Source organism: Octopus sinensis, linkage group LG9, assembly GCF_006345805.1.
Source record: "Octopus sinensis linkage group LG9, ASM634580v1, whole genome shotgun sequence".
Taxonomy (NCBI): domain Eukaryota; kingdom Metazoa; phylum Mollusca; class Cephalopoda; order Octopoda; family Octopodidae; genus Octopus; species Octopus sinensis.
The window spans coordinates 74,747,505-74,759,942 of NC_043005.1; the positions used below are offsets into that span (position 1 = coordinate 74,747,505).

The window sequence follows — 12,438 nt, forward strand, 5'->3', positions numbered from 1 at the left end:
AACACAGAGCATATCAAAATAAATATGGTAACGAAAGGGTTAAACTCATCACAGGTCTCAGAATCTCGTGTGTTTGTGTGTGTGTGTGTCTATATATATGTTTAATTGAAAGAAACACAGAGCATCTCAGCAGAAATACAGTAACATAATGTAACTTCTATTATTTGAAGCCTGCTAAGTCCAGGCTAATCTTGGATTAAACAACAACTACTGTAGAGGAATGAAGGTAGACACTGGAACCAGAAGTGAGGGAAAGTGATGTCACTTCAAGAGAGGGGAAATTAAAACTGTCCAGCTTTGTTTCATAGGAATCAGCAGAACTCAGTGGTTGTACTTTCACTTGTGTACTACCTCAACCTCTGACCAGAAAACTACTCTCCCTAAATGTGCCCCACCTCTTGACACGAATGTCACTTCCCCTTGTTTCTGGTTCCAATCTCCCTTCATTCCTCCACAACAACAATAACAGTATATACTTAATGAAGATGATTATTTATACTGAAAATTATATTTTTCATTTGGTTTTGAAAGAATATTGCTTTTTATGAGACTATTTTCCTCCATGTAAATGAAGGGAGCTCTAGGATTTTGATTGTGTAACATTTTAAAATCGAATTACATTTTACTCCTTATCTATAATCTGGAGCAAAAAAAGGAAAGGGAAAAAAACAAAGGCATTTAATTCTAATTCTGTTTGGAAAAGACACTTGCCCAAAGTTCCACACATTGGAACTGAACCTGGAACCATGTGTTTCAGAAGCAAACATCTTAACACACAGCCATGCCTGTACCTGATTTATTTATTTCAATGATAATGTTTATGGAAGCTCCAATACAAACATGTTGGCTTTACTTTAAGATGTTTTCTTTTTGACTTATGGATTCAAACCCCACTACTTTGAAATTAATAAATTCCATTATATTGTTTGCTCTATTCAATCAACTGTCATGCTTGTTCCTTAAAAAATGGCCTTGTCCATAGTCCAAAAAATTCAATATTTTTATAGTACAAATTAATAATTTTTCATTGTAATACTTACCATCTGATAAAAACTTTGACTGGTGGTGATGGCGGTTGATTTATCTCTTGCTAACAGGAGATAACGAAGAGTGCTTATATGCACTACAAGTCTAAGTGAGAGGTTCTCTCATGGTAACTATTGCGGTATTCTGAGTTCTAACACAACATCCACTTTTCAGTGGGGATAAATATTACCCTTTGGTATTTATACTGCTTCTGTTGCTATTAATTATTTTATAGGTAGAGGGGCTCTAAAAGGGGTCTCAAGGAGTAGCATCCCTGCCTTCCTGAGCTAGTTTTCCACCACATTTCTTAAAAATTGAGGTAGAGGCCTTGTTCTCGGGACCACTCATGTCTAGAAACTGAGGTTGTGGGTAAGCATGGGCATGCTTCCTGTAGAAAATCCAGCTCCAAAAAAGCCTCATGGTAGCAAAGGAGAATGAGCACCAGCCAGCCCAAAGGTTGGGGTGGGCTGCACCTGGCTACCTTGGTTGCTATGGCATTGAGGTAGATTCTGCCATCCCCTTTAATGGGGACAAAACCCAGATTTAAAACACTGGATAATGATGATGATGATGATGATGATGATGATGATGAAAGCATACATATTCAGGGAAAAGTGATCATCAGGGATAAAATTAACTTCACATATAGGCAGGGCTAGATTAAGAGCCATATGGGCCCTAAGCACTTAAAAGATTTTGGTGCCCCCTGGAACTAGAACCCCCATTGTTGTAACTGAGGGAGAGAGCCAGAAAGATATGATTTAACTGATGGAATTTATTAGCTTTTGTAATTTTTTTTTACAGCTATTGTTGAAGGCCGAGGTCTAGCAAAAGGAGAAATTGGAATGGCTAGTATTGATCTGAAATGCCCAGTGTTAGTACTGTCCCAGTTTTCAGATAGCCAAACCTATGTAAAAGTCATGACTAAACTTCAGATCCTTCAACCAATTGAGGTAAGCTGAGTTACCTTTTGTTATTTTTTATATCTTTTACTTGTTTCAGTCATAGGACTGTGACCATGAATGGTGTAGTTGAGCAAATTGACCCCAGCACTTATTTTTTAAAGTTTGGTACTTATTCTGTTGGTTTCTTTTGTTGAACTGCTAAATTATGGGGATGTAAACACACCAACACCAGTTATCAAGTTGTTGTGGGGGTGACAAGCACATATACAAAGACATTTACACACACACACACACATTTATAAATAAATGTGCATCTGAACAATCTTAGAATGCCACAGAATTCCTTAATTTGGCAAGATTTTCAGGAATTAAACATTTCTGTAATAGGGGTTATACTTGCTGTTTGTACGATGTTGAATGTTGTTGCTTAGAAATTTACTCAAGAAAAATCAAATATTATGCAACATGAAATTTTATAAAGTTTTTACTCAAAATTATTTGCATATAATATAAATATATGAATTTTTTTCCCCCATAATATTGCATTGCATCACTTTTCTATTAATATTTATTTGATCATTTGTTGATATCAGATTGTGATACCAAGTACTGCTTGTGAAAATGGAAACATGTCTAAGCTTTTTCAAGTCATATCTAATAATTTCTCAAACTGTTGTATCTCAACAGTTCAAAGGAAATACTTCAATGAATCCAAAGGTAAATGTTTATAAAATATCCTCAGAAAATTTTGTTTATGATTGCAAAATGAAAGTTTAACTATTCTCTTATAATTGCTCCTGTAAACTATTTTGAGCAAGAAACCTCTTCTCTCATGTGTGTGTGTATCCCCAGTCTACCATCTACCCATCCAGTTCCACATCTATTCCTCTGTCCACCCACCCACCCGCCCATCCAACTAACCGGCCAGCCAGCCAACCAACCAACTCAGTCTAGACCTGGTAGTTTGAGAAACATCAAGTAATTGAGTTATCATCATCATCGTTTAATGTCCGCTTTCTATGCTAGCATGGGTTGGACGATTTGACTGAGGACTGGCAAACCAGATGGCTGCACCAGGCTCAAATTTTGATCTGACAGAGTTTCTACACCTGGATGCCCTCCCTAATGCCAACCACTCCGAGAGTGTAGTAGGTGCTTTTATGTGCCAGTCAGGTGGTACCGGCAACAGCCACACCCAAATGGTGTTTTATTTTTACGTGTCACCTGCACACCAGCACAAGTGCCAGTAAGGCGACGCTGGTAACAATCATGCTCGAATGGTGCTTTTTATGTGCCACCGGCACAGACGCCAGTTAGCTGCTCTGGCAACGATCATGCTCGGATGGTGCTCTTAGTGCTCCACTAGCACAGATGCCAGTCATCGAATTAGGGATTCATTAGTGAGTGTTAAGTCCTATTGGCTTCCATATAGGTGAGTGCAAAGGGTGAGGGCACTACCCACCTTTTACTAAAGCATAAAAAAGTGTATAAAACAGCTTGTCTTCTAGGGACACCTACAGAAAAAATTAAACTTAGTGCTGCAAACTAACAAAACACTTGTCAATTTTTAAAGTGTTGCTGCTGATTGTAGATAACTTAGATATATTTGGGCCAAAGACTGGCCCAAGCCCTGTCTAACTTAGTAGCAAAGTATTGTCTCTATTCAGCAGAGTCTATATACAAGTAAGTGGACTTAGGTGTTTGAGGGTTAAGTGTATGAGCTACAGATAACTTCTTAACTGGTTTTATGCTACCCTATTGATTCAGTGATCCAAAATAGTTGATATTGTTTTGAGGAATCAGCTTGATTCATTAAGTTCCCCAGTCTCTTAAGTATTTTTTAGTAATCTATAATCAATTGCACAAGATATTTAATGAAGAAACCTGGTCAGGCAGCAACCTGCTCTTGCTGTTACGCAGTAGTTATTTGAAGTTATTGATTTAGATACATATTGGCTTCAAGTTTTGGCACAAGGCCAGCAAGTTGTAAAAGAAAAAGATTTTGTTTTTGAAGGTATGTGGCTTAGTGGTTAGGGTATTCAGCTCATGATCATAAGGTGGTATGTTCGATTCCTGGTGGTGTGTTGTGTCCTTGAGCAAGACACTTTATTTCACATTGCTCTGGTCCACTCAGTTGGCAAAAATGAATTGGACCTGTTATTCAAATGGCCAGCCTTGTTACATTCTGTGTCATGCTGAATCTACCTGAGAACTACACTAAGGATATGCATGTCTGTGGAGTGCTCAGCCACTTTCACATTAATTACACAAAATGGCTGTTCCATTGATTGTCTCATCTGGAATCCTTGTCATCGTAATTGATGGAGCACCAGTCAGTTTTATGAAACTGGTCAAAATGTCAAATTTATTAAAAGATAAACCAGTAAGTTGATAATTATTTTTTAAGTATTTACTTTCCTCTACCATATCCAAAGTTTTTATGAACCTTATATTCATATTCTGATGATATGTAGGTGCTACAATAAGAAATGCCTTTTTAAATAATGATCCTATAACAATATAATTTCATTTAGAAAAACATTTATTTTAACAAAATATGTTTTCTTAAGGGCTCCAGTTTATCAGGCAACTCTGTTTACCTGACTACAGTTCAGTGGAGATGGAAGTGGCTTCAAAGTAAGACAATATTTCATATCATAAATGACAACTTTTTACTGTTTGTTCTAAATTATAATATATATAAATAATCCTCTATTTATCTAATATTTAGGTCTCATTCTTTTGTTGTCACTTTTATTATTATTATTATTATTATTATTATTATTATTATTATTATTATTATTATTATATATGTATGTATGTATGTATGTATGTATGTATGTATGTGTGTATATGTTTGTGTGTCAGTGTTTGTCCCCCCACCATCGCTTGACAACCAATGTTGGTGTGTTTACATCTCCATAATTTAGTGGTTCAGCAAAAGAGACCGATGGAATAAGTACTAGGCTTACAAAACATAAGTCCTGGGGTTGATTGAAAAGAATAAATGAATATATATATATATATATATCTGTGTGTGTGTGTGTGTGTGTATTTGTGATTGTGTAAGTCCCTGCTCCAGTGCTTGACAACTAGTATTGGTTTATTTACATCCTTTGAGCTTATCAGATTCAGCAAAAGAGAATAAGTACTTGACTTAAAAGAAATGAGTGGGGTTGATTTTTTTTTTTTTTTGCTAAACCCTTCAAGGTGGAGTTCCAGTGTAGCTACATTCCAATGACTGAAACAAGCAAAAGATAAAAGACATTTCTTTTATTTTTACTAACTGACATGGATAATTCAAATTCTGTATCTTAGCATAGGAACTCTTCCTTCAACATAAAGATGCCAACCCAACATTGTCTCCATCAAATGTGCTGCATTTGTGCCCTTCCTAAACCCGATTCTCCAATTCCCTTTGAAAACATTCAGACATGCACTGTTGCACCCACCCTTTCACTGTTACATTCATCTTATCTATATCATCAACTCCTTGTCTGTTATGTGTTACCCTTGTCTCTCACCTAGATGTTCTCAAGATAAATGTTAATCCTTTTCCTATACACTGTTCTTTGAAGTAAATTTTATCTTATTGCAAATGTTAATTTTGTTTTGATTAATTTTATGTTGCTTTATCATAAAAGTCTCAATGATCTTTCTCATTCATTAGGTACTACTGCTTAGCCACTGCTTCTGCTTTGCTTAAGTATGTTGAATTCATCCAGAATATTGTTTATGCACCTTCTACCCTGAAAATTATTTTTAGAGGCTGTGAAAATACAACAATGATTGGTTAGTGGCTTGATTTCCTATTATGAACTTTTTCATTAAAAAAAAACTTAATTATTTATCCGATTTTCTAAGCTCTCCTCACTGCCTTCCTGCTTTCACAAATTTCTTTATTTTCTGTAGATTACCAATGCAAGCAGTGCTTATATGTGTGTGTGTGTGTGCATGTGATATTTTTAGATGGAATAATTAAAGGTTAATTTCTTATGTATAAGCTTTAATTGAAAATTTAGCTGACAGATGAAAATTGTCCAGTAACAGCAGCTGGTGAGAATGTTAGATGAGCCTTTCTGCCCCTCTGCACATTGTCAATAGCATATACTTAAAAAAGCCACCTGCATACAATGATGAAATCTGTTATTGCTGATGTAGGAAAACTATGTTTTCCTAGATATTATCTCTGGATAAATGCCATAGTAAACTTGCGTTTTTGCAATGTATTTACATTAGATATGATATGCAGAAAGCTATTTTTATCTAATTCTGTTTCTGTTGCATGTAATCAGATATTTCAAAATATATTTTATTTTCCTTTTAGTCGGTTACATGTAGGAATGTACCAAGTTCATATTCTGTTTATTATTTATTATAAAATTTACAAAATATTAAATATTTTATAATTACACCCTTATATCCCTTGTATTACAGATGTTACTACAGCAAAGAACTTAGAGCTTGTTCAAAATTTAAGGGATCCTAAAAGCAGTCACTCATTATTTGGTATACTCAACTATTGCAAAACTCCTGGTGGAGTCCGATTGCTTCGAGCTAATATTCTTCAACCACCTTCAGGTTTATAAATGATATTTTTCTATATGTACATTTGAAGATAGTTTGTTGAATTAGGTTATTGCCTTGCTAAAAGAGGAAAAAATAAAAGCAGATCATCATCATCATCATCATCACCACTACCAGCAACCACAGCAGCAGTGGAGGCGCAATGGCCTAGTGGTTAGGGCAGCGGACTTGCGGTCAGAGGATCGTGGTTTCAATCCCCAGACTGGGCGTTGTGTGTGTTTATTGAGCGAATACACCTAAAGCTCCACGAGGCTTCAGCAGGGGGTGGTGGCAACCCCCGTTGTACTCTTTCGCTCCAACTTTCTCTCACTCTTTCTTCCTGTTTCTTGTCCCCGACTTCCTATGCAACCACTGAGCCTGGATTCACATTCATCCATCTGTCGATGCTCTCAGTGTCAGGGGGTGACCTTTTCTTCTGCAGGTCTTACGAATAGCAAAGGACCACGTTTCGGACTTCTCTCACTACAGAAGATCACTTCGCTCAACATCAACATCAGCAGCAGCAGCATTTAATGTCCATCTTCCATGCTGTCATGGGTTGGACAATCTCACAGGAGTTGGCAAACCAGAGGACTTCCCCAAGCTCCACTGTCTGTTTTGGCATGTTATTTTTTAATGGTTGGATGCCCTTCCAAATGCCAAGCACTTTACAGAGTGGATGCCTCTTTCATGGCACCACTACTAGTGAGGTTATAACAAAAATCCTTTTTAGAGGTAATATTGGAGGAGGTGGTTTTGTGCCAGGGGATAGTTTTTGTTTAAACCCAGGTTAACCCTTATGATCTAAAGATGTTTCAGACAGTACATGTAAAATTATATATCCAATTTGCTCTTACTTTTTTTCTCAAGATAAGGTATAACTTGAAGAAGATTTTACCACTTTTTATAGTAGGCCAAGTGGTTAAGTAGGAAGAAAATGATTTATGAGAACATAAAGAGAGATCATTAAGCAAATATTCTTCAGGAATCTTAAAATGCTTGGCATTTTAATATTTAATTAAGGATTTTGCTGATATTTTTCTGTGAAGCAGGGAATCGTTTTGAAAGTTCAGCCTCATCTGGTGTTGGGGAATGGTAAAGCCATCTAGAAATTTCTCTTATAATATATACATGTCACTCAAGCACACAAGTAAACTTTTATATGGCTTCTTGTCTTACTAGAAATAGCAACCAAATCTCATATAAATTACACCCATCAGTTTTATAATATCAATTGAATAATATAGTTCTCCTTATCTTAAGATGAAATTATCATGGCTAGAATGTACTTCATACATAGAATATATGGCCACCACCAATTAAAATAGAATACAACAAAAGACAGGTCATTCTGGTTACCATGTGGAAGTCATAGGTGATATTCCACAGGAAACTAACCATTGTTGGATCTACGAAGACTACTGAAGAGACAGCAGTTTGCTAAAAATAGTTGCCAAATTCCCCTCAAACCACACTTTACTATCTTAAAAAAGGAAGGAGAAATATTGGATAATGCAGCCCTGGAATGCTTTGAGCATAGGTAGAGAAAATGTGTATTGTTGTTATGGTTACTGCAAAATCTATTTGTCACATATAACATTTGAGAAAAGATTTATCAATTTTCCCTCTTGTCCTTTGTTTCATGAATATTTTTGGCACGTAAAAAGCACCAACCATTCATGGCCATTGCCAGCCTACCCTGGAACCTGTGCTGGTGGCACGTAAAATGCACCATCCGTATGTGGCCGATGCCAGCACCTCCTTGACTGGCATCCGTGTCGGTGGCACATAAAAACCACCAACCAATTGTGGTCGTTCCCAGCCTCCCCTGGCAGCTGTGCCAGTGGCACATAAAAAGCACCCACTCCACTCATGGAGTGGTTGCTGTTAGGGAGGGAATCCAGCTATAGAAGCACTGCCAGATCAGACTGGAGCCTGGTGCAGCCTCCTGGCTTCCCAGACCCTGGTCGAACCGTCCAACTCATGCTAGCATGGAAAACGGATGTTAAACAATGATGATGATGATGATGAAGTCTATTTTCATTTGAAGGTAAAAATAACCATTTCAAATTTTGGCACAAGGGAACATTTCTCAGTGGGAAGGGGAAAATCAATTGCATCAACCCCAGGGCTCAATTAGTACTTATTGAGCCTGAGAGGGTGAAAGGCAAAATCAACCTTGGTGAAATTTAAACCCAGAATGTAATGAGTGGAAGAAATTCTGCTAAGCATTTTGTCCAACATCCTAATGGTTCTATCAGTTCACTGCCTTAATTTGAAGATAAAATACCATATGCTTTCCTATTATCTAGTTTCTTATTCATGTACTCATTTTTATTTACAGATATAGAAACTATTACTTTACGTCAAGATGTGGTCTCAGAACTAACTGACAATGAGGACCTCTTTTTTAATTTGCAATCTATATTAAAAAGGTTCTTGGATGTTGATCACCTGCTGTCTTTGTGTGTACAAATGCCAAAACAAGAGACAATAAGAACAGCAGAAAGTAAGATTACAAACATCATTTATCTAAAGCATATCTTAGAAATGCTACCAGCATTACAAGATGCCCTGAAGAAATCAGATAATACTTTACTGGTTGCATATTCAAAGGTGAGAAATTTTTTCTCTATAGGTCAACAGCTTTGAGGGGAGGAGTAAATTGATTACATCGACTCCAGTACTTGGCTGGTCCTTATTTCATTGACTCTCATGGGAATGAAATACAAAGTTAATTTTGACAAAATTTGAATGTAAAGAGCCAAAACAAATACTGCCAAGTATTTTGTCTGACATGCTAATGATTCTACCAGCTCTGTTAATTAAGCGTCTATACTATAATGGAGAGAGCTGTTTATTAATTAGGTATGTAACAGTTACTAAAAGTATTAAAAGAAAGCAAGTATTAAAGGGTTGACTGTCTGGAAATATTTTTATAAATTCATGTTCTAAGAAGTTTCCTATAATTTCAATTCCTCAAGTTTATTGAATTTTTTAACTCCAATTTCTTGCAAATTTAAACATTCATTGCATGTAAAAACATTATTTATTGACTGCCACTTGACATGACTGATGATGCACTGGGGGCAGGTGGGAGGAAATTTTTGAGAGGAGCATTGACAAATTGGAACTAGCAAAGCTAAGATATCAAAATTTACAAACAACATCTCAAAGTTTTAAAGAGTTACTGTAGTCTATCTAGAAACACCCCATTGTATCCACAATAAAAGAATTTATCTATGGAAAATTACATCTTAATTAAAATATAAACATCTATAAACATCTCAAAGTTTTAGCAAACATAGAAAGTAAATAGAAAAGGCTTACATATTTTGGGGGAGAGCTGTTAAATGGCTATCCTATCATGTGAATGATTGCAGCAGCACTGAAAACCCATTGGAAGAGGGCAGGGTAAGGCAGCAACCTGGCAGAATCATCAGCATGCTGGATGAAATGCTTATCAGTATTTTGCTTGTCACTACATTCTGAGTTCAAATTCTGCTGAGGTTGACTTTGCCTTTCATCCTTTCAGAGTCGATAAATTAAGTACCAGTGAAACACTGAGGCCTTGTGCCTATAGTAGAAAGGATTATCATATTAAAACAAAATTTGCTGCATAATTATACAACAATTACTACAATATTGTGGTTGCACAATATCCATTAAAAAGAGAAAATTTTCTGCTTTGACAATTGTCCTTTGCAATTTAAAGAAATCTTGAGCAAGTTGAGAGAATTATGGCACAATGCTACAATTCTTAAGGTGGTCTATGGACAATTAAGTTGACTCCTATCACTGACTGGTACTTTCTTTATGAACTTATGAAAGATGAAGTTGACCTAAGCACAATTTGAACTCTACCAATTCTATTAATGTCCCCTTCTTCAAGAAGGTAATACTAAAAAAAGTAGACCACACAATATCCTCACCTTTTGTTATACTGAATAAGTAGAAAGTGGATTATTTTGTAAACTAACACACCAAACACAATCTGCAAATTGATATTTAAAAAGTTGTAATGATTTAGTTTGTTATATAGTTTTACTATTCATTAGCATTTCAAATTTTATACAACCAAGAAGCATGAAATTTATGTTAATTGAATCATTAACAGTTGTCTGAGGTTTGTTTCCAAAAGGATATTTAATTTATCTAAATCACTTTATTACTCTTATTTAAATCTTTGTCTTTACAGTTCATTAATTATCAATATCAGTATTTTAAAGTTACAGTGGAAGCTGTATATTTTAGTCATAGATAATGTTATTAAATGGTTATAGTTATCAAGATTAATGTGTTCTAACCAGAGTAAGAATATTTATTGTTAGCCACCAGTTATTGTTTTCTTAAAGAGACTGTCTTAAAGTTATCTAGACAATCCAGTGTATATGAATTTATTTGACTGTATTATCCATTGTGGCAAATTTTATCTTGTAATTTTAAATTTTAAAATAAACATTTTCTCTTCAATTGCATGAGATTTTTTCCACATGAAATTTTGATTTTTCAAAAGATATTTTTATCCTTTATCTTTTACTTCTTTGAGTCATTGGACTGAGGCCATACTGGAGCACCACTTTGAAAGATTTTAGTCAAACAAATCAAACCCAGGGCTTAATTTTAAGTTTGTTACATATTCTGTTGGTCTCTTTTGCCAAACCACTAAGTTGAGATAAACAAATCAACTTCAGTCGTCAAGTGGTTGGGGGGGACAGTTACAAACCCAAAGACACACTCACACACACATATATAGAAATGTGTGTGTGTGTATGTGTATCATCATCATCATCATTTGATGTCCATTTTACATGCTGGCATGGGTTGGGTGGTTTGATCAGAGCTAGCAATCCAGAGAGCTATACTAGGTTCCACTTTGATATGGCTTGGTTTCTATGGCTGCATGCCCTTCCTAAAGCCAGCCACTTTACAGTGTGTGCTAGGTACTTTTTAACACAGCACTAGTATGAGTGCTTTTATGTATGTGTGTATGTGTGAGTGTGTGTGTATGCGAAACAGGCTTCTTTCAATTTCCATCTACCAAATCCATTTACAAGACTTTGGTTAGCTCAGAGTTATTTATTTCCCTGTTAATTTTACATTAAGTCAGTTCATGGTTTACTCATAAAATGATTGTAGACATGTTAAGAGGTATTAAAAATTCTAAAGAAAATAAACTGAGACTGTAATATATAGCCATGACTAAAATTTGACTACTTGATATAAACAATGATTCATGTCAGAATATAGCAAAGAATGTCATGTCTTAAATTAATCTTACTAATCAGTCATTGGTTTTTTTCGTTTAAGTAAAATAGTTTTGGTATTTTAGTTCTTTAAAGTAATTTCTTGCAAGTTATCTTTAAGATAAATCTTCATACTTTGCCTTGTAGAATTTGTTTCCAATATTTCAGCATGAAAGTTAACTTGATATTTAGGATAGCAATGAGGTGGCAAGATAGCAGAATCTTTAGCATACCATGCAAGATGTTTAGAAGCATTTTGTCTGTCTTTGTGTTCTGAGTTCAAATTCTGCTGAGGTCAGTTTTGCCTTTTATCCTTTTTAGGGGGGGGGGGCGATAAAATAAGTACCAGTTGTGTATTGGAGTTGATGTAATAGGCAGCAAACTGACATAATTGTTAGCACGTCAGGCGAAATGCATAGCGGTATTTCATCTGTCTTTATGTTTTGAGTTCAAATTCCGCCAAGGTCGACTTTACCTTTCATCCTTTCGGGGTTGATAAATTAAGTATAGGGCGGCGAGCTAGCAGAATCGTTAGCACGCTGGATGAAGTGCTTAGCGGTATTTCAGCCATTACTACATTCTGAGATCAAATTCCGTCGAGGTCAACTTTGCCTTTCATCCTTTCGGGGTCGGTAAAATAAGTACCAGTGAAACACTGGGGCTGCTGTAATTGACTGGTCCCCTCCCCAAAAATT

General features: G+C 35.8%; 1 protein-coding gene across 1 annotated transcript in view; it reads left to right on the top strand.

Annotated features, from left to right (window-relative positions):
- Positions 1-12,438, top strand: part of LOC115215446 (mutS protein homolog 4-like) — an 85,836-nt gene that overhangs the window by 11,795 nt on the left and 61,603 nt on the right. Inside the window, exons 5-10 of the mRNA XM_029784609.2 lie at positions 1,831-1,979; positions 2,525-2,648; positions 4,502-4,568; positions 5,602-5,723; positions 6,369-6,512; positions 8,842-9,113. Coding sequence (XP_029640469.1) covers positions 1,831-1,979; positions 2,525-2,648; positions 4,502-4,568; positions 5,602-5,723; positions 6,369-6,512; positions 8,842-9,113 — 878 coding nt within the window. The remainder of the gene's footprint in view (positions 1-1,830; positions 1,980-2,524; positions 2,649-4,501; positions 4,569-5,601; positions 5,724-6,368; positions 6,513-8,841; positions 9,114-12,438) is intronic.